General features: G+C 48.7%; 1 protein-coding gene across 1 annotated transcript; it reads left to right on the top strand.

Moving 5' to 3' along the window:
• Positions 1 to 17,390: 17,390 nt before the first annotated feature.
• On the top strand, positions 17,391 to 18,356 carry LOC107108929 (lysophosphatidic acid receptor 2-like). The gene has a single exon (XM_015409483.1). It carries the CDS (start codon positions 17,391 to 17,393, stop codon positions 18,354 to 18,356), a length of 966 nt encoding a protein of 321 aa, XP_015264969.1.
• Positions 18,357 to 22,709: the final 4,353 nt, after the last annotated feature.

Below are 22,709 nucleotides of genomic sequence, written 5' to 3'. Positions count from 1 at the left end.
TGTAGCCGCCACCACTTCCTGTGGCAGTGAATTCCAAGTGTTAATCTCAAAGAAGCTCAAAGGGACTCCTTAGGCTGGAGGAAGGTTTCCAGCTGTTATCTTTCCTGTTGATCTCTTTGTGGGACCTTCAGTCCCCGAGCTCCACTACACTCAGGTCCCCGGAGATCTCCTGTGCTCTTAAACTGATTCCTTCCCTTCCCCTTCCCATAGGAACTTCCTATCAAAGTGTCTGCCTGATTCCACCTCCTTCCCTACCCTGCTTTGAATCCATCCAGTTCTCTGTCTACAAGAAGCCTTTCATTCCTACTCTATGGATGTGTAACTGCACATCCATTCAGAACCTAAAAAGGTTAGTCAAGAATAGAAGAGGGCCAACTCTAAAAATCTAATTATGAAACATACAAAAATATACATGTATTTATTCAACACAAATTAAAATTAGATTTTTAGAGTTGGCCCTCTTCTATTCTTGACTAACCTTTTTAGGTTCTGAATTCTAGATTTTAGGTTCAGTTTTTTCCCCTTTTCTCTTTTTGGTCCTAACTGCACATCCATGCCATTGTCAGCTATGGGGCAAACCCAGGGGTCATTTCATAGAAAAAGAAGTGCAGGAGCTCATTAGCATAACTCATTTGCATATTCCACACCCACTGACCTCACCAGAACTGTGTCAGAAGGCAACACCCACCACTCAGGCTCCACTGGACTGTTTTGGATTGCTAGCTGTTGCGGGAGGGGGGACGTGCAGATCTGTCCTCACAGAGGAAGGAGAGCTTGTACCTGAATAAAACTCGGGTCTTAAAGGTGCCACTGGACCGTTTTGGACCGGGGGGGGGGCTCTGCAGCTTACCTGGCTGCTTCTTGCTCTGACTGAGGGCTGCTGGGAGCAGGGGGTGGGGCTTCTTGCATGTGCCCGCCCCCTGGGCTCCTTACTGCCGGAGCTCCGCTCCTGTGTGCTCCTGCAGGAAATGACCCCTGGGCAAACCCATAGTTTAGCCCTTAGTCAACATCTAGTTGATCAACAGGGTCATCCGACATAGAACAAAGTTTGAGTCCAGTGGCACCTTTAAGACCAACGCAGTTTAATTCTGAATGCACATGGAAGCTTATACCCAGAATTAAACTTTTTGGTCTTAAAGTGCCACTGGACTCAAACTTTGTTCTGTTGCCTCAGACCAACAGGACTACTTACCTGAATCCATCCTACAGAAAGTTACGCCCTTCTAAGACTCTGTGCTCCGTGCTTTTGGGCGGAGGGGTCCTCAGTCCACGTTGTACCTGGAATGAGTTGAACATGTCTGTCTTCATTCTTGTTCTGGTTCTTGCTCCTAGACTTTCAGTGCAGCCCTAAACAGTGTTACACCCTCCTAAGCCCGTAGGCTTCAACAGGTTTAGAAGGGTGTAACGCTGTTTAGGAACTGACCCTTCATTTGTAAGGTTATTCCATCAAGGGCACCATGAGACTGTGCAAGTTCAGGAATTGCCCAGTTTTTGAACTCTGGGAAGAAAGTTGCAAATGGACCTCTAGGTGCCGGATAAAATAAAGCTGCCTCTTCTGATGCAAAAGCTGGAACAAGATCACAAGCCCTGCTCTTGCCTTTGTGGCAAAGAGGAAGGCTTTAATCCACTCTACTTTTTTAGGAAAACTCATTGGATAGCAGGGCTCTCTGGGCATTGTGCTTTTTGCATGTGTTGTAACTTAGAAGACAAATCAACTTCCTGTTACGCTAAGTGGCCAGTCTCTGGTGGCTGATTTTGGAGCTGCATTAAAGGGTAGTACATGTTCAATTTATGTACTCCCCTTTAATGGTGCTCCAAAATCGACCCCTGGAGACTGGCCACTTTGCCCATCAGGAAGTTGGTTTGTCTTCTTACAACACATTCAAAGAGCACAGTGCACAGAGGCCCTTGTTATCCAGTTACGGGCAAGTACATGGTCAATTGGGCTGTGGTGGCTCAGAGGTCAAGACGCTAAGCTGCAGACCAGAAGGTTGTAGTTCGGCAGTTCAAGACCCTTAGTGCCGTGTGACGGAGTGAACTCCCATCTCTGGCCCCAGCTTCTGCCAACCTAGCAGTTTGAAAGCAAAAAATTGCAAGAAGATAAATAGGTACCACTTCGGTGGGAAGGAAACGTGCCTCGGCGTTTAGTCATGCCGGCCACATGACCATGGAAATGTCTTTGGACAGCACTGGCTCTTTGGCTTGGAAACGGAGATAAGCACCACCCCCTAGAATTCGATTCGACTAGCTTTGGAGCAAGGGAAACCTTTACCTTTACCTTACATGGTCAATTTGGTCACACTGGAAAAGACAAGCCAGATTTTATTCCAGTAGCACCTTTGAGACCAAGACGATTTTGAGGGTGCAGGCTTTCAAGAGTATCTGACAAAGGAATCCTTGATGCTCGAAAGCATCTACCCTGAAAATCTTATTAGTCTCAAAGGTGTGACAGGACTTTAATCTAGTCGTTCTACGGCAGACTAAAACGGCTGCCCTCTGAAACTACATAAGAACATAAGAGAAACCAGTGTTGGATCAGGCCAGTGGCCCATCCAGTCCAACACTCTGTCACACAGTGGCCAGGAATACCAGGTGCCATCAGGAGGTCCACCAGTGGGGCCTTCACGGAAAAGACAAAGGTGGTAGGAAAATTAAAGGCAGTCAGAAAAGGAGAGGAAAATAGTGATGGGACTTTGTTTTTATATATGATTACGGCAGCAAGACCACTATAGGCACAGAAATGGAAAACGTCAGTAACACCGACAGTAGAAGAATGGTTGATGAAAATGCTAGAACTGGCAGTCACTTCTTTGACTAGAGAAAATACTATATTTACATTTATGGCTACCTGGAAACCTATTATTGCCTCTTTTTTTGCATGAAAGGGAAAAAATGAACTCATGATGTGTGGATTTGACGATTACAGATAATTTTAGATAACAGAAAAGTAAAAAAGATTTCTTGTTTTAATTTTATTATAATTTTAGAGTAAGTAACCATAACCTTAGATTAAGTATTACATTTGTAATTGTATCCTATAATAAAAATATTTTTAAAAGGGGGGGGGAGACCCAACACGAGATGGACGGACTCCGTCAAGGGAGCCCCAAAGGCCCTCGGTTTGCAAGACCGGAGCAAGGCTGTTAATGAGAGGATGCTTGGGAGGACATGAATTCATCGGGTTGCCAGACGTAGGAGGCAACTTAATGGTGCACACGCACACACACACACATACACACACACACACAGTCAATTGCTTTCATTTATGGTTATATTTTCACTACCAGGGAGGGACCCATCTTAATTATTTTTTTTTGCTTTAAGCAGGGCTGGCCAAAGAACGTTTCATGCTCCAGGCCATCCTGCCACCCCCTGGCCCCCATGTGGCCGGGGCATGCTTCGAGCCCCCCCCAAAGTGGAGACAGTGGGGCTCAGTGGTGGCAGCGCTGGCTTCTGCTTGCTTGTCCTCTTTCTCTTCTTCACGGGGCTCAGGCTGGGGAAGGAGCAGGGCAGCCTGGGCCAGGGTGCAGTGTGGGGCTGCTGTTTGCCCCCGTGGCACCCCCCATCCACCGTTTGGCACCCTAGACTATCGCCTGTGTCTGCCTAGAGTCCAGTAGCACCTTAAAGACTAACAAAATTTGTGGCAGGGGAGGAGCTCTCCTGAGTCACTGCTCACTTCTTGATCTGAATTTTTGTTAGTATTTTTGTTAGTCCTTTTTGTTAGTCTTTTATTTTTGTTAGTCTTTAAGCTGACCCTGCTTAGCTTCTGAGATCTGATGAGTTCAGGCTAGCTGGGGCCATGCAGGGCAGGCCAAACGATGGCTAGCGATCTGAGGATTGATTTCTTTCCTTCTCTTCCTCCAGGTGTAGATGGGTTTCCCAACCCTGTGGATCCACATCTCAGCCCTGTGGGGTAAAGCCAGTGTGGGGCAGTGATCAGAGTGCCCCACTCCGACATGACTCCCTCCCCCCGGTCGCTCCAGCACAGGGTTGTTCTGGGGACAAACTGGAGGGGGGAGGACTTTGTTTGCTGCCCCGAACCCCCTAGAAAAGCAGCAGAATAAAACCGGATAGTTTGGCAGAGAGACAGACAGAGTGACAGGCCCCCCAAGGTCACCCAGGGAGCTTCATGGCAGAGTAGGGATCTGAACTTCGATCTACCTGATCCTAGTCCAGGGGTGTCAAACTTATTAGTTATGAGGGCTGGATCTGACATAAATGTCACTTTGTTGGGCCAGGCCATGTCCACCATAAAACGTAATGCCAGGTACTGGAGACTGAAACTGTATAAAGGACAGCAGCTGGTAAACTCCAAGCTGGTGTAGCCTCACTGCAAGGCCCCATGAGCTGGGAGGGGGGGTGCAGAGGAAAACCCACATAGGCAGACTGGAGAGGCAGCAGTGAAGCGCTGGGCAGATGCTCCCATGATGCTTGACTGCTGCAGGTGAGGCTGTTCTGCCGTGCTGAAGCCACAATGGAGAGGCTCCGCCCACTCCTCCCAGCACTCCTTCCCTTGCATCAGTTGCTTGTGGGCCACATACGAGCCCTGGATGGGCCAGTTCTGGCCCCCGGGCCTTATGTTTGACACCCCTGTCCTTGTCCAACAACGTTATGGCTACCAAGCACTGACAGCTTTGTGCCACCTTAGCATTAGAGAAATGTACAAGGGGGGGACCCGTAATACTCGCGGGGGGGCAGTCTCTCTCTTTCCCCCCTGTTCTCTCTCTTCCCCCCCAGTCTCTCTCTCTCTGTGTCTCTCTCTCCCCCTTCTCGCTCTTCCCCCCAGTCTCTCTCTCCCCCCGTTCTCTCTCTTCCCCCCAGTCTCTCTCTCTTGGAGGAGGCGGCAGCGCGGCGGCGAGGCCAGCTACAGAGCGTTCCCTGCGCATGCGCAGGGGACGCTCTGTCAATTTCGGGGGGATTTAAACATCCTCCCGAAATTTTTTTCAACTTTTTAAATTTTTGTACACACGTGGGGACTGGCCCACGTGTGCACAAACCTCCCCCGGCCCCCCAGCTGCCCCCGGAGCGCTGATTTAGCGATCCGCACTCCGGGGGCAACTTCGCTATTAGATATATAGATATCAAACTGGATGTGACTGGGTGGTGGCACATATAGGAATGTCAAGCTTCAGGAGATCTTCTGGAATTACTGCTGAAATCCAAACTACAGAAATCAGTTCACCTATTGAAAATGGCTGTTTTGGAGGGCAGACTCTATGGCATTATGCCCACTGAAGTCCCTCACCTCCCTAAAACCCACCCTCCCCATGTTTCCAACCCCCCCAGTCTCTTGGAATTTGCAAACCAGGACTTGGGAACCCTAAGTCCATGGGTTGAAGGCATGTCTGACATGTCATTACTCACAGGGTAGTGTACATTTTCAATCCTATTGTCATGAAATCAGGGGTCATTTAGTAGAAAAAGAGGTGCAGGAGCTCATTAGCATAACTTATTAGCATAACTTATTTGCATCACCAGAAGTGTGTTAGAAGGCAACACCCACTGCTCAGGCTCCACTGGACTGTTTTGGATTGCTGGGTATTGGGGGGGGGGATGACGTGCAGATCTGTCCTCACAGAGGAGGGAGAGCTTGTACCTGAATAAAACTTGGTCTTAAAGGTGCCACTGGACTGTTTTGGATTGCTAGCTATGGGGGGGGGGGAAGCGCAGATCTGCCCTCACAGAGGAGGGAGAGCGTGTACCTGAAGGCAGGCCAGGGGGGGCTCTGCAACTTATCTGGCTGCTTCTTGCTCCTCGTGGCCCAACTGAGGGCTGCTGGGAGCAGGCGGTGGGGCTTGTTGCATGTGCCTGCCTCCTGGGCTCCTTACTACCGGAGCTCCGCTCCTATGCGCCCCCGCTGGAAATGACCCCTGCATGAAATGAAGGTGAGGTTTGGGGGATGCCGCCGATTAAAGGTGTGCCTGCCTGCTCAAAACTTGCAGCTGTTGTTGACAGATCACCTGATTGCTAACCTGTCATTCCCTGCTCTATCATGGGCTGCTGGAGGCAGGGGGACGGGAGAAGGAAACGTGACACGCTATGATGTCATTACGTGAGGTCATTATCATCGGCTGTGGGAGGGGACAGGAGAACGTGGGACTTTGTGGGAGTAAAATGACCAAAACGGTCCTCTGCTTCCAATGTCACATCTGCTTTTTCTTGTCTGGAGGAAGAATAATGGGACTGGCCATCTTTGATAACATTGTTCCTCAGACTGTACCGGAAATTGGTTTCCCTCAGGTTTGCTCATCCAGCATACTTCCCCCCCTGCCACCTGCACAAAAAGAGACCCATGGAAAGGAAAGAGGGGGGAAAAGGCTTTTAGGCCTTCAAACTAAACCTCACTTCTTCATTTATTATCTGTGTACTTCCTTCAAAGGTTCAAAAATGTTATTGCAGCAGCAATAAATTGGAGATAATTCCTCCCCCTCCTTTTTATTGTGATTGATTACCACAGATGTCACTAGGTGCTTCTCTAGATTTATTTATCTGGATTAGCCACTATTACAGTCATCCAGTTAAGGGTTGCCAACTCTGCCTTGGGAAATTCCTTGAGGTTTGGAGGCGGAGGCTGGGAAGGGTGGGGTTTGGGGAGGGGAGGGGTCTCAGAGAGGTATGATTCCACAGAGTCCACCCTCCCAAGCAGCCATTTTCTCCAGGGGAACTGATCTCTGTTCCATTCTGCACCTGGAATTCACTCCACGTTTTATCAGCACTTGATTGGGTTCCCCCTTGCTTCGGATATCCGTTGTCATCACATCGCCTCAGATCCTGGTTTCTGCATTGGCTAGTGTCAGCTTGCCATCTATTTTGTTTTCAACACTCGTTCCTGCATCGGTATGCAGATTTTCCTGTGTCAGGACTTGCCTCAGCGGTCATTAGCCGCCTGAGCCAAGTAATTCATGGTAAGGTGATTAATACAGAGGGGGAAATAGGGGCGGGGGAACTGACGGAGACGAATGAAGCCGCGTCAAGTTGTCTGCTTATTGTCCCCTTCTGATCGGAAGTGGGTGAAGGAAACGGTACCACTCAAAACCACATTCAGATACCCCAGGGCAAGGCCATACTGACTGCAAAGTCACCCCAGAACGGCCATAAATCTATGCAGAAGGTACCATAAAACCTGATAAACAAAGGAAGTGAAAGCGGCATGCAGTGTAGAGGGAGATTAGCTTCCGGCTGTGGCTCTGGAAAAACTGTGAGGAAACAGATGGGTGCAGAATCAGCCTCTTTCTTCTGGAGAACAATTGTAATTCCAGGAGATTTCTGGGTCCCATCAGGGGGTGAAAACAATCTGTGTACAGCTGGGAAGCTGGGCCTTAGGGCAAAGACTTCTGGCCACTTGCTAGCTTCAAGAACAGCCAGTCCAAAGTTCCAACCCAATGTTTTTTGCCCATGAATGCAAGGGTTAATGTGTCTGGTCTGCAATTCTGTGGCAACGGCTGCATGTGCCTTGGGAGCGGAATTCAGCTTTCACTTGAAACTGATGAAAGTAGCCCATGGGGCTGTGAGGAGATTCTTGGAAGTGTAAAACTGACAGCCCAGATGAGTGGGACGAAGGCAGAGTGGCCAGCTCTCGCTTGGGAAATACCTGGAGATTTGGGGGGTGGGGTGGAGCCAGGGGAGGGAGGAGTTTGGGGGAGGAGAGGGACCTCAACAGGGTATCATGCCCATACAGTCCACCCTCCAAAGCCGCCATTTGCTCCAAGAGAACTGATCTTGGTCATCTGGAGATCAACTTTAGTAGCAGGAGATCTCTAGATGCCCCCTGGAGGGTGGCAACCATTGACAAAGGAGATTTCCACCAGTTGTCAATGGAACAGATGCCCCACCGCCCTCCCTTGACCTCTTGTCACAAGGAGCAAAGCCACAAGAAGTGATGCAAGATCCTTAAAAATCCAGACTACGTTATGCAAAACAACGGAAGCATTACATGCTGTTTGCAAAACCTCAGCAGAATTTGAACTGCCTGCCGTGGTTAACAGGATGGGCCTCGAATGTGTCCTTCATCCCAGCTGCTGCTGAATGGTCCAGCAATCTGGGTCTGTCTGTCTGCCTGTCTGCCTTTTGTGATCGTGTGCCTTTTCATTGCTGGCATTTTTTTATTCCTGATGAGGTTATGCCATGTTTATGCAACGGATGCAAAAATAATCACCTGTCGTTGTAAAAATGTTGTAAACAGCAGCTATTCTATTGGTTTTTTTCACCTATATATATTTTTTTTTGGGGGGGATGACTGCTCTTTCACCCCCAGTAGAAAGATCCCATGTCAAACAGTGGAATTCTCAAATCTAAACCGGATGTTCATGAAATTTCGTAACATCCCCAGTGGCGACAGATCTCCTTGTGGAAGGGTCAAAATTAAGTGAGGTACGAATCTCTACCAGCTTGTTACGAGTAACAAGCGTGCACATGCCTCTGAAATTCGGATCAGGGCTACCTGGGATGGGAAGAGGGGATTTAACCCTTCAAACCCTGCTCATTTTTGTTAAGCAGAACTGGGATCCCCCCTCTTTGCCTTTGGCAGTTTTAAAGAGAATGCCTTTCAAAACTTGCATTCCCCCCCCCTAAAATGCTAATAATTTGGACTGCCCCTTTAATAGAAGTTTAAGATGCAGAAATGGGCAGTTTGTCTACTGATCAGTTTTATCCCATCCTTCCTCCAAGGAAGTCAGGGCAACATAGATGGTTCCCCCTTCCCTATTTTATCCTTGCAACAGCCCTGTGAGGGAGGTTAAGCTGAGACTGGGGCCATTTCTTTTTTTTAATTTAATTTTTTAAATGCCTTCTCAAAGCACAATACCACCAATATCAAGAGAAGGCTCATATAAATACATCGTTTGTTGGCAGCATGTGGGAAAAAATAAAAGAGGCACTTAGCCACATCAACAAAGACTCTAGCAGCACAGTTGTCATAACTATTTAAAATTGCTGGTGATACCCAGGGTAATGAAACAAAGAGGCAGCTGGATGAAAAGACTTAATTAAACTTCACAAACACAGTGACAACCCAATGTGGGACTGCAAGAAGTGCAGGATGTGGTAAACTATCTTTGTCCTTTCAAATGTGGTTTCCAAGGAACAACTAAACAAAAATGAACTGCCACGGGTTAAGAAGAGTTGAGAAGGGGGCACGGGGAGGATAACATTGTGTTGGCAGGGGAGACACCATGATCACTGGGGCCGTTTCTTCATGGGTTATCTGCCCTGTCAATGCTTCTTTGCTAAACTGACATTCCCCGGCAAGCCGTCAATTGGCAGTTGTTTCTAGGGTGGTTCTAGCATTCTCTCTGTTCTAGGGGCGGGTGCCAGTTTGGGGATTTGTCTTAATTTGTCCGGGTTTAAGTCGGCTTTCCACATACCAGTTTAAGAGGCAGAAGTAAACCTGCCATGATTTGCATGTGCACAATTGAAGGGTGTGACATTCACAGCTCAACCTGCCATTCAATCCCTTGAAACCTCATCAGGTAACGTGCACTGTCAAATCTGGTGGTACTACTCATCTGCTTCATAGAGCACACGCCAAGCGAGCCAGAGCAGTGAGTTGTGCTCCAGTAGGCCCAAACTTGGATGACCCAGGTATATTGGCCCCGGTGAGTCCATCGTTACTACCTGCTGGTGCTCAGTTGCCCTGAGTCTTGGGAGAGGACAGTATGAGCTGCTCTCAGGGGAACTTTCTCACTCTCATGCTGGCTAGCAGTTCAAGGCCTGGGTTGTTCCCCCACCACCACCGGAAGCCAGGGGCAAGATGGCCAGGCTCATCCAAGTGTCTGGGAATTGGGAGAGGTTAGTTAATCATTCTTTGACTCACAGCCAGCATTTAGGGTATAAGATGCCTAGTTTTAGTTATGCTGTCGGTCTTGAGGTTTGGCTAAGCTTTGCTGTGCGTGTGTGGTGCTCTCAAGGCCAGCTGGTTGAAGAGAAGAAGAGGAGGAGGAGGAGGAGGAGGAGGAGGAGATTGGATTTATATCCTGCCCTTCACTATCCAAAGGAGTCTCAGAGTGGCATACAAACTCCTTTCCCTTCCCCTCCCCACAACAGAACTGCCCTTAAGAGAACAGCTCTGAGAGAACTTATGACTGACCCAAAGTCATACCAGCTGCTGCATGTGGAGGAGTGGAGAATCAAACCTGGGTCTCCCAGATTAGAGTCCATGTTCTTAAACCACTACACCAAACTGGCCTGTACCTTCTTTGATAACTAAAGATTACTAAAGATCTCCTTGTAAGTAAACCCGGATCTCTAGTGTGAGTTGTTTGGGAACTTCTGCGAACCTATGGAGCCCCTGGCTAGGGTCCATCACACCCGGCTAGCCCAATCTTGTCAGGTCTTGGAAGCAAAGCAGGGTCGGCCTTGGTTACTATGTGGATGGGAGACCACCAAGGAAGTCCAGGGACACTATGTAGTGTCATGCAATGGCAAACCACTTCTGAGCCTCTCTTGCCTTGGAAACCCTACAGGGTCACCATAAGTTGGCTGTGGCTCGATGGCACTTTCCACCACCACTAAGCACATGGCACACTGTGAGCCACACACATGCGGGTTGAGAAGTACAAGCTGTGCAGCCCAGGAAGTGGCAAAAATGATGCTTCCCCATCCCTACATGCACCTGGGGTCACTGTAGCTGCCATAGCCCGAACAAGAAGCATATCTTGTGATTGTTCATTCCATTGTTGTTGTAGTGATATTGCAGCCACAGGACATACTGTTGTTACTTAGCTGCCAGAGCCCAAACATGGGAAGGGGGGAGGAATGGAAGGGTACACTTAGCTGGAGCTTGGGGAAGGGGGTTGTAACGATTCCTTGTTTTAAGAGTGTGTGTGTGTGTGTCTCTTTAAATGTTTGGTAGCAGTGCAGTGAATGCAGAGTAGAGTGATTGAGAGAGAGAAGTGTGCTGTGATTGGAGGATGAGACAGTGTGGGGGGAGTTTTTGAAAGGAATCTGTGTGTGTGTCCGTTGAAAGTTAGTTATGAAAGTCAGTTGGATTTGTTCAGTTGATGTTGTTCAGCCAGTGAGAGTTCAGTTAGTTCTGTGTGGGATCTAAGAGAGAGCAGCATATATCTTCAATAGTGAAACTTTAAAGTTCTTAGTTAAATTTACCAAGAAATTAAACTGTGTGGTTGCCTAAGTGAGAGATTCCTGTCAGGGTGGAATCTTAAGGACTAAAACTGACAGTGTGTGTGATACAGCTGACAAATATATTTACAAGAACCTTATTCCCAGCCAGTTACATAATAATAAACCTCTTATTTTGTTCCTCTTTTGAGAAATCCTATTTTATTTAAATATATCCCAGAAGCTATATCAATTCCTCCGCAGGACCACATAGATCCTTGAAAGCCTAGACCCTGGGTCACAATACCAACACCAGAAGCAAAGAGGGGATTTGGAATTTATTAAAATTCCTGGTGGCAGCTGGAAGTACCTAATTTGTAAACACAAAATATAAATATTAAAGAGAAATACAGTCCTCCCCAATAAGAGGACGTCACAGGGGGGGTATAAGGCTGAAAAGTACTGAGACTTACTAGTGATTTCCACTCTCATACTTTATTTCCTGTATAGAACAAGACAAAGTTACCGGCTCGCAGGCCGGTTTATAAAGGCACACAACCCACACCCCAAACACACCCCTACACCAGTGATAGGTTATTTACAGTGGCTGAGAGTTCCATAGGCTCTCGGCCGGGAGCCTAGCCCACTGATTGGTGTGGGCTAGGATCCGCTTGGCCCATTGTTTCTGGGAGCGAAGCTTGGTTGCTTCGCATGACCGCGTGGAGACCAAGCCTCGCACGCAGTCGGAGATGGATACATTACAAAGGCATTAGCATCTCTCCCAAATAAAACAGAAATACCTCCTTCACCTCTCATTTAGGGATGACTGCAAGATCTTATTTGCTCAGGTATCTCATTGGGTCAAATCCCGTCCATGGGACTTATGAAGAGCAGTCTGATGGCAGTGGGGGGGGGCAGGCTGCACTTTTATCCCCCCAACTCATGCCCTAAAAAATGCACTCATATTTTAAGGTGCTGCTGCCTGGCCTGGATGGCCCAGGGTAGCCCAGTCTCAGAAGCTAAGCAGGGTCAGCCTTGGTTTGTACTTGAATGGGAGACCACCAGGGAAGTCCAGGATCTGTATGTTCAGGCATGAAATGTCAAAACCACCTCTGCTCATCTCTCTCCTTGGAACTCATAATGGGGTTCACATCGAATGTGCCACAAGACTCTTTCTTTTTCTACTTAGAAGTCTGCAGATTTGCATTGTTAGTCCCTCCCCACACACACACAGTGTATCCTTCAGGTGCCTCCCCCCCAGCACAAAATCTCCAGATAGGGTCCATCTTGGTGACTGCTGCTCCTAACCTCATGTCAAAGATCTTCCCTAGAATTAAGTGGCAGAGGAATGTTTTCTTTTGCAGCATCTCCCTCTACTGGCCATGTGCGATTTGAGCCTGCTCACTTAACAAACCGCTCCCTTCTTTTTGTTGTTCAGTCGCACAGTTGAGTCCGACTCTTCGCGGCCCCATGGACCAGATGATGCCAGGCCTTCCGGTCTTCCACCATCCTCTGAAGTTTGCTCAACTTCATGTTCGTTGCATCTATGACACTGTCTAACCATCTCATCCTTTGCCATCCCCGTCTTCTTTGACCTTCAATCTTTCCTAGCATCAGGGTCTTCTCCAGTGAGTGCTCCCTTCTCATTTGGTGGCCAAAGTATTTCAGCTTCAGTTTCATTATCTGGCCTTCCTGGGAACAGTCAGGGTTGATTTCTTTTAGGATTGACTGATTTGATCTCCTTGCAGTCCAAGGGACTCTCAAGAGTCTTCTCCAGCACCATAGTTCAAAAGAATCTATTCTTCGGCGCTTGGCCTTCCTTATAGTCCAACTCTCGCAGCCATACATGACTACTGGGAATACCATGCGGACTTTTGTTGGCAGGGTGATGTCTCTACTTTTTATCATGCTATCCAGGTTTGCCATCGCTTTCCTCCCAAGGAGCAGGCGTCTTTTAATTTCATGGCTGCAGTCACCGTCTGCAGTGATTTTGGATCGCAGGAACATGAAGTCTGTCACTGCTTCTCCAGTTTTATGTTGTTGTTGTTCAGTTGCACAGTCGAGTCTGACTCTCCACGACCCCATGGACCAGATCATGCCAGGTCTTCCGGTCTTCCGCCGTCCTCTGAAGTTTGCTCAGCTTCATGTTCGTTGCCTCGATGACACTGTCTAACCCTCTCATCCTTTGCCGTCCCCGTCTTCTTTGACCTTCAGTCTTTCCCAGCATCGGGATCTTCTCCAGTGAGGGCTCCCTTCTCATTGGGTGGCCAAAGTATTTGAGCTCCCTTCTTCAGATCACAGAAGTTCTGAAATCTGAAGCTTAGCCTTGTAGACTTCCCAGGGTTCCACGATTCCTGTTCACCGGGCATGGTTCCAATGTCTGGCTACTTGGATTTGTCAGTGCCCCTGTTTTTGCCTCGGGGGGGTGGCTTGTTCAAATTTTCTTAGGGTGAGCGGCTAGCCTCCTCATACCTTGACCTAGATAGCCCAGGCTAGCCTGATAGCATGAGATCTTGGAAGCTAAACAGGGTCAGCCCTGGCTAGTTTTTAGATGGGAGACCTCCAAGGAAGTCCTGGGCTGCTGTGCAGAGGCAGGAAATGGCAAACCACCCGTGAGCTTCTCTTGCCTTGAAATCCCTGTGGAGTTGCCCTAAATCAGCTGTGACTTGCTGAGAAAAAAAAAGAAACAGAAAAGGCCTTGAAATTCCTCGGACTTTGGCTCCCTCCCCAGACGTCACACTAAACCTCACTGTATCTGTGATGGGTACAGACGTGGTCTGCTTGTGGAGCTGGGACACAGACTTACTTCTATGCCCACTGAAGCTGTGACGAAATGGCATTTGCCTGGGTGTGTAAGATGGAGGCCGTCTGTACCTGGTGTACCCAGGGGCGGAGCCAGGGGGATAAAGGCTTTGGCCCCTGAGGAGAGTCTTTAGTCTTCAGCCTGGTCTTCAGCCTTTGGGCTCAGCGTGGACAGCAGCTTCAAGGGAGCGGACAGGTGGGGGCTCCTGTTGCCTCAAACTCCAGGGCATCCAGGCCACTATAGACTGTGGCGGACAGCCAGGAGGGCAACAGTACCAGTGACCAGTCCGGTGGAGGGCTGGGCGTTTCTCCACAACCTCCAGTGACAGAGAGGGGTGTGTGTAGGGGACAGAGGAATGGCGTTTTAAATCGTATTTACTTTCTGCCCAAGTTGTGTTAATGTGCTCGTGTTTATTTTCAGTGCTTAACTTGTACATAGTTAAAATACATCTTTTTTGAGCTAAATAAGACCTGGTGTGCCTTGACCACCTAGTCCTCCCTGCTCAGCACATTACCAGAAGCAAAAGGGAGGCCAGGGAACCAAACGGGCCCAAATCAGAGGGATTGCCAACTCTCCAGGGGACACCCAAAGATTGTGGTACTAACTTCCCAAGGTTGGGGAATCAGCCAGAGGGGGTGTCACTGTCCCTCTAGGAAGTTGGTGTCAATCCAGTGAGTGGCAGCAGCGTGTAACGAAGGGAAATAGCCCCACCAGGAAAGGGTGGGAAGGCAAAAACAGAGGCTTGTGAGCCACAGAACGGCTGCTCAGTCTCCCAGGGCTGAGGGCGGGTCCCCGTTTCACCACAGAAGCATTCAGCTTGCTTGACAATTTTCAGGCACGGGGCATCTTCAGTCAGGATGCAGGCCCCTGTGTGAATGGGAGTATTTCCTCCCGGTAAACCCGAGAGTCGAACCCACAGTTTAAGCCACGTGTGGTCTGAAGGCTTGTGATACATTCTGCTTGCTGAACGGCATGCTGAAGGTCCCAGGTTCAGTCCCTCCCGGCATTTCCATTTAAAAGGATCAAGTAGGAGGTGACGTGGGATGGAAGGCAGCATGGTACATGGCCTGATCCTGACAGATCGTGGAAGTGAAGCCGGGTCGGTACTTGGAGGGGAGTCCACCAAGGAAGGCTCTGCAGAGGAAGGCCAGGGCAAACCGCACCTGCTTCTCACTTGCCTTGAAAACCCCTTGCTGAAGCCGGCATAAATCAGCTGCGACTTGAGGGCACTTTACATGGGGACACACACACAGTAGGCAACATGGAAGACGTCCAGGGGTCATTTCCTGCAGGAGTGCACAAGAGCGGAGCTCTGGCAGTAAAGAGCCCGGGGGGGCACATGCAACAAGCCCCACCCCCTGCTCCCAGCAGCCCTCAGTCAGAGCAAGAAGCAGCCAGGTAAGCTGCAGAGCTCCCCCCAGCCCCCCCAGCCCAAAACAGTCCAGTGGCACCTTTAAGACCAAGTTTTATTCAGGTACAAGCTCTCCCTCCTCTGCAAGGACGGATCTGCACGTTCCCCCCCCCCAATAGCTAGCTTTCCAAAACAGTCCAGTGGAGCCTGAGCGGTGGGTGTTGCCTTCTGACACACTTCCAGTGATGTCAGGGGGTGTGGCATATGCAAATAAGTGATGCTAATAAGTTGTGCTAATGAGCCCCTGCACCTCTTTTTCTACAAAATGACCCCTGAAGACGTCCACCTAATGTCGGTACCAGACACAGTAGACAGTACTGACCTTGAGGGACTGAAGGGTCTGACTCAGGAGAAGGCAGCTTCATGGGCATGTGGGTTAACTGCCCACCCCCACCTCAGCACTGCCTTGATTTCCATGAGCAAAGCTTGGTGGAAAAAATATAAACGGTGTTTCTTTACATATATTTTAACCAAAAGAATAAACAGGCCATGAAGAGCCTCCCTCATTCTCTGCGGAAGGAAGATCTGGGCACTGATTTGTGGCCTGAGAACAGGAAAGAAGAGGAAGAGGAAGAAGAAGAAGAGGAGGAGGAGGAGGAAGAGGAGATTGGATGTATACCCCGGTTTCACTTGGAGTCTTAGAGCGGCCTACAAACTCCTTTCCCTTCCCCTCCCCACAACAGACACCCTGTGAGGTAGGTGGGGCTGAGAGAGCTCTTTCCAGAACTGTCCTTGAGAGAACAGCTCTGACAGAACTATGGCTTGCCCAAGGACATCCAGCAGCTGTAAGTGGAGGCGTGGGGAATCAAACCCGGTTCTCCCAGATTAGAGTCCACACACTTAACCACCACACCAAACTGGCTCTCAAATCTGTTTTACAACAGACCAGCACGGATACATGTACTGCCTGTACATTATGTCCTCACAAATGCTGCTGGTACGTTATGTCCTTACAACCACTAGGCAAATGGGGTCTGAACTTGCTGAGACTGAGAGGGGAAAAGATCTTGGAGTCGTAGTGGATGAAAGTGTCGACCCAGTGTGCTGCAGTGATGAAAAAGGCAAACTCTGTGTTAGGGATTATTAGGAAACGGACTGACAATTAAACAGCCAATATTGTAATGCCCCTGTATAGATCTATGGTGCGGCCTCATCTTGAATACTGTGCACGGTTCTGGTCACCGTTATCTCCAAAAGGACATTGCAGAGCTGGAAAAAAATACAGAGGAGGGCAACCAAGATGATTAGAGGGTTGGAGCCCCTTCCCTAGGAGGAAAGGCTGAAGTGTCTGGGGCTTTTCAGACAACTAAGGTATGATAGAGGTTTATATAATTATGCATGGGGTGGAGATAGCTGTCAAATAACTTTTTCTCCCTCTCCCAAAATACACTTGAGGGCATTCAATTAAGCTGATGGACCTAACAGGATTAACAAAAGGGAATAGTACTTGACAGAGAGTGATTCAAATGTGGAATTCACTGCCAGAGGATGTAGTAATGACCACAGGCTTTAAAAGGAGATTAGATAGATTCATGGAGGATAAATCTATCAATAGCTACTATCCAAGGTGACTGAGGGGAACCTCCACGTTCAGAGGCACTAATCCTCTGAATCCCATAGCCAGGAGGCAACATCAGGGGAAGGCCTTGGCCTCAATGCCCTGTTGTTGGCCTTCCAGAGGAACTGGTTGGCCACTGCGTGAGACAGGGACTATTGGTTTAATCCAGTAGGGCTCTTCTTATGTTCTTGTTTGCACTTAATTAACACTGGCGTCCCTATCAAGATTCCTGAGTTTAGTGGCAGCTTATTGAAATACTTTGGCTTCCTAGCATCCTCCTAGCAACCTCAGGGGAGGAATCTGTCTCCCTGAACTAATAAGCCAAATGTTTAGGTGCATGGGGAGTTAATGTTTAACCTATAACTGGGATGATTTTAAGGCAACAGTAATATGTCACGTTGAACCTTCTATCTGTGTAACTGCAATATGTGTGTGTGTGTCACTGTGTGTATGGGGGGAGAGAGAAGTTCTACCTGCACTATCCAGCTGAGCGCTACGGGATATATGAAGATCAGGAGAGCCACCATCTGATTTTTTTCAAAAACCCCCCCCCCACACACATCATGACGGAATACCCAAACTGCTTCAACGGCACGACTGATGTTTGGAACAGGCGGCTGGTTCTTTCTTTGGGGGTTCCTCAGCTGGCTGTCACCATCATCTCCATGGCCTTCAACTCTGCTGTCATTGTGACCGTTTTGCTGTCCAAAGAGCTCCACAAGCCCATCTTTATTCTGTTCTGCAACCTGGCCATCTCCGACCTTCTCTCCAGCTCCTCGAGCTTCTGGATCACCACCCTGTTCCTCCTCGACCCAGAGAGCACCGTCCTCGGGTACGAAGGCCTCCTCGTACCTTATGCCTTCTACACCATGTCGATTCTGGCCACCATCTACAACTTAGTCATCATTGGGATTGAGCGTTACTTGGCGGTGTCTGAATGCCTGAGGATGAGATACAGGGTCACCAGAAACCAGACCTTGGGTACTGCACTGGTCACTTGGCTGCTTGCATTCTCCTTGGGCTTCCTGCCCCTGATGGGATGGAACTGCCTGGAGAAGGCCAATGTCTCTGCTCTTTACAGCCCTCTTTGCATCGACTACTTGATCTTCATCACTATCCCCCACTGTGCGGTGGCTTTAATCCTGCCGCTCTTCACCTACATCAACATCATTGGCTTCTTGAGAAAGCAGACAATGGCCATGGTGGCCCTGGGGCAAGTTCAAGCCACCTACAAGTTGGCTGAAATCCAGGTAGCCCGGACGAGTGTGTTCATCTGGTTCCTAGCTTTGCTCTCCTACACGCCCTTCTTTATTGGAGTTCTGTTGGACTTAGCTTACGAAGACTGCCCGGGCGATCTCTCTCGAGGTGTCTATGTATTCCGGAACCTTACAACTATGATGATCACTATAAATTCTTTGGGGAACCCCATCATATATACTCTAAAAATAAAAAAATTGAGGCTCAGACTGAAGTTTCTGAAAAACCCCTCCACCAATCGTATCCACGTGCTGGCGGTTGGACATACATAGCCGTTGCTTGCAGCGACACAAGCTGGAAGGAGTCCTGCAGATTTATATCCAAGCATATTGAGATACTCAGGCATAATGGCATCTTTTATGGAGGCTATAAGGAGCAGTATTGTTTGGGGGAAGCAGAATTCCTGTCTTTAGAACCTCAATGGAACTCTCAGGCTGGGGCAAGTGATCTCTGTATTCTTGGTGCTTGGGGGGGGGCAACAGTGAGAGGGCTTCTAGTGTCCTGGCCCCACTGCTGGACCCCCTGATTGCACCTGGTATTTTTGGCCACTGTGTGACAGAGTGTTGGACTAGATGGGCCATTGGCCTGATCCAACATTGGCTTCTCTTATGTTCTTGTGTTAATGTTAGTCATTTCAGCACCGGGACAGGTGGACAGTTCTCCCGTACTGGAAGGAAATGGTATTGTCTGTCTCCTATTGAAAACCAGATCTTGCTATGAAATCTAGAAGGTGGTTGGATTCATGAATGTGGTTGTTCGGGGCAAATTATATAGTTTAGTTGTGAATAGTTTTGCAGAGAGTTCTGTGCAGTGCACAGAAACGCAATCAACGGCTGTTTTCTTTTTATTAGAGAAGCAGCATTAATGGTTTTATAAAGAATGAGTGTGTGGATTAAAGAGCTTTATATCCAGGGAGTGAGCCACAAAGATCTATTTACTCATTTGCCCCCCATCAGGACAGCATACATGATTGTTTACCCCATTTGGTCCTCACAACAACCTTGAGAGACTGTGACTAGCCCCAGGTCACCCAGTGAGTGTTACGGCTGAGGGGTGATTCGAACTCCAGTCTCCCATGTCCTAGTCTTTGACCGCTAAACCAGCCTGGTCCACTAATATTCCTATTATACAATCCCTTCCCTATGTATAACTAGCTTACTCATGCATTTCTGTGTGTGGGGGAATCTTTCAGAGTTTACAGTTTTAAGGGAATAAATGTGGAGTTTATTTTTCATTAGGAAATGTAAATGTACTTTTGCATATAGTAACACATTAATTTTCAGTTTATGTTATTATGAGAGACTTGCTGATGTGCCAGAATAAATACATTCAGTCAGTAACTAAGGACTCTGCACAAGAGAGTGCCTGCTGCATCTCTGTATGCTTTGCTGCTCCAGTCCTACCTCTGCTGGGGCCTGGTAATTACTGGTTAGTCTTTGCATTGGGTGTATGATAGATCATTCAGGTACCCCAATAGCTCTGGATGCAGAAACATAGAACTACCTGCCCTCATAGATAACTACCTGCTTTCTCTCTGCATGAGTCTGTGCTCTGGCTTTGTCTCCTTTCAGTCACCCTGAACTGGGCCAGGTAATTCCACAACATTTTTGTTTTAGATGCTTTAGGCTATTCAATTGCTCCTGATGCAGTTTTGGAGAATTGCCCTTTTCTCAAAGGATCCCTGTTGCATCTCTCTGTGAGTCACTGCTCTGAGCAGGTCTCATTTTTCTCCCTGATATGAGTCATTGTGCCATGTCTTCCGCATCATGTCTGGTTGAATGAGTCATGCAGAGACACACCAGTATTAACTGCCCAGATCAGCGTTTCATAAAGAAAAACAGCCCCTGAGAACAAATAGTATATTTTGGGAGGAGATTTGTGCTTGGAGATGCTTCCAAATAGTTTATTCTCCCTGTCTTTCCCCCCCTTACACCACGTATTATGACCGGATGTCTATCAGGAGGACAGCAAAGAAGGGTCACACAGACAAGGGTAGGGCTAAGTGTGAAAAAGGGCTTCCCCCAAAACAGCCTCATGAAGACTGAGCATGTTTCAGGAGGCATACAGTGTGCAAGGCAATGGAGGGTGGACAAAATCGAGAGGGTGCAGAAGAGAGTGACAAGGATGATCAGTGGTCTGGAGACTGAGCCCTACGAGGAAAGGCTAAAAGCACTGGGAACGTTTAGTTTGGAGAAGAGGAGATTGAGGGGGGACATGATTGCTCTCTTTAAATATTTGAAAGGCTGTCATTTGGAGGAGGGCAAGGAGCTGTTCCAGTTGGCAGCAGAGGACAGGAACCGAAGCAACGGGTTTAAATTACATGCAGAAAGGTATTGGCTGGATATTAGGAAAATCTTTTTAATCGTCAGAGTGGTTCAAAGGTGGAATCAGCTGCATAGGGAGGTGGTGAGCTCCCCTTCACTGACAGCTTTCAAGAAGAGGCTGGACGAATTATAGTCAGAGATGCTTTAGGTTGGTCCTGCATTGGGTAGGGGGTTGGACTAGATGGTCTATGTGGCCCCTTCCAACTCTATGATTCTATTATTCTATCTGTTAAAGGGTAGGGAAAAGAAACAGCAAATTGGTTTGCTCACCTCTGGAACGGGAGATGTGGATGAGAGAGGCCAGCAGGTCAATCACGTTCAACTCTGAGGATCAGGTTGCAAAAAGGCACCATCTTCTCGCTGCTGTTTCTGTGTGCCATAAAATCTCTGTGCCTGTAAATTATTTACTTTTTGCTTCAAGAGCTCAAATTAATGTGCAAATAATGGAGGAGGGAAAGGGGAAATGAGTACCCCCCTGTCTTTCCCATGACTACACTTGCTCCCCTTCGGACGGAGGGCCTGGGCCAGAGCTTCAGGATCAGGCCCCAGGGTGCAAAAGGCCCAGGATTCACAGCAACTTTGGCTGAAGATTTTTCTCAGAAGTCACAGCCACAGCTAGAAAGTTTGAAAGGAAGATCTGAAAGGGATGTAGTATAAAATGTTTTAATGTATTAGCCACAAGGTATAGATGGAACACTCTGTCTGGGGCAGTGATGCTCTGTATTCTTGGTGCTTGGGGGGGCAACGGTGGGAGGGCTTCTAGTGTCCTGGCCCCACTGCTGGGCCTCCTGAGGGCGCCTGGTATTTCTGGCCACTGTGGGACACAGAGTGTTGGACTGGATGGGCCATTGGCCTGATCCAACATTGGCTTCTCTTATGTTCTTGTGTCTGGGGCAATGGATGCTCTGTATTCTTGGTGCATGGGGGGGGGCAACAGTGGGAGGGCTTCTAGTGTCCTGGCCTCTCTGCTGGACCTCCTGATGGAACCTGGTCTTTTTGGCCACTGTGTGACAGATTGATGGACTGGATGGGCCATTGGTCTGATCCAAGACTGGCTTCTCTTATGTTCTTATAGGAGTGAACTGGATAAACATATGGAGCGAAGATCCATCAGTGGCTCTTAGCCACAAGGTATAGACAGGAACTCTCGGTCTGGGGCAAGTGATGCTCTGTATTCCTGGTATTTGGGGAGGGGCAACAGTGGGAGGGCTTCTGGAGTTCTGGCCCCACTGCTGGACCTCCTGATGGCACCTGGTATTTTTGGCCACTGCATGACACAGAGTGTTGGACTGGATGGGCCATTGGCCTGATCCAACACTGGCTCCTCTTATGTTCTTATGGTCTTGGTGCTTGGGGGGGCAACAGTGGGAGGGCTTCTAGTATCCTGACCCTACTGGTGGACCTCCTGATGGCGCCTGGTATTTCTGGCCACTGTGTGACACAGAGTGTTGGACTGGATGAGCCACTGGCCTGATCCAACATGGCTTCTCTTATGTTCTTAATCATATTAAATGTGACCTCAAAGAAACCCCAAATACAGTTTGATAGCTTTAAAAAAGAGGTGCTTCATGGTCATCCAGTGAATTTGTGCTGACTGGCCAGAACACCGGAATAGAGGGTGCAGGCTTTGCTCATGACTGCGGAGAATCCAGCGTTCCTGCTTTTCCTTCTGTTTCCACAAATGAAAGGGAGTAGAGACTTGCCTGTTTAAAAGATACACGGGTGTGCTGTGAATTCAGGGAAGAGGCTTGGAGGCTCCCAGAGTGGCCAGCCCCTTCCAAGCTCCTTCTTCCCTGCGGCCAGGCCTGTAGCTACCGCGCGGCCCGCTCCCCTGTGGTTTTCATGGGCCCCTCCCCTGATCCTTGGCATTGGCCCCCCCAGCAAAACGTTGTTAGCTACAGGGCTGTCTGCAGCTCTGGCCTTGGCTGAAGATGCAACGCTGGTACCCACCAAATAGGCTATGTCCGGGGTCCCCAACCTTTTTTGAGCCTGTGGGCACCTGTGGAATTCTGACACAGGCCAGCGGGCACAGTCACAAAATGGCTTCTGCCGGAGGTGACGCCCACCTCAAAATGTCAGGGAGCCAGCTCATGTATAACAGCAACTCTTCGACATTTCAGGCAGAGGTTTTGTGGAGCAGAATGCCTTTCAATGGCCACAGCCCTGGAAGCCCCGCTGGAAGAAGAAGAAGAAGAAGAAGAAGAAGAAGAAGAAGAAGAAGAAGAAGAAGAAGAAGAAGAAGAAGAAGAAGAAGAAGAAGAAGAAGAAGAAGAAGAGGAGGAGGAGGAGGAGGAGGAGGAG

The sequence above is a fragment of the Gekko japonicus genome, unplaced genomic scaffold (genome assembly GCF_001447785.1).
Source record: "Gekko japonicus isolate JY-2015 unplaced genomic scaffold, Gekko_japonicus_V1.1 scaffold959, whole genome shotgun sequence".
Classification (NCBI taxonomy): domain Eukaryota; kingdom Metazoa; phylum Chordata; class Lepidosauria; order Squamata; family Gekkonidae; genus Gekko; species Gekko japonicus.
This window is presented reverse-complemented; position numbering and strand designations above follow the sequence as displayed.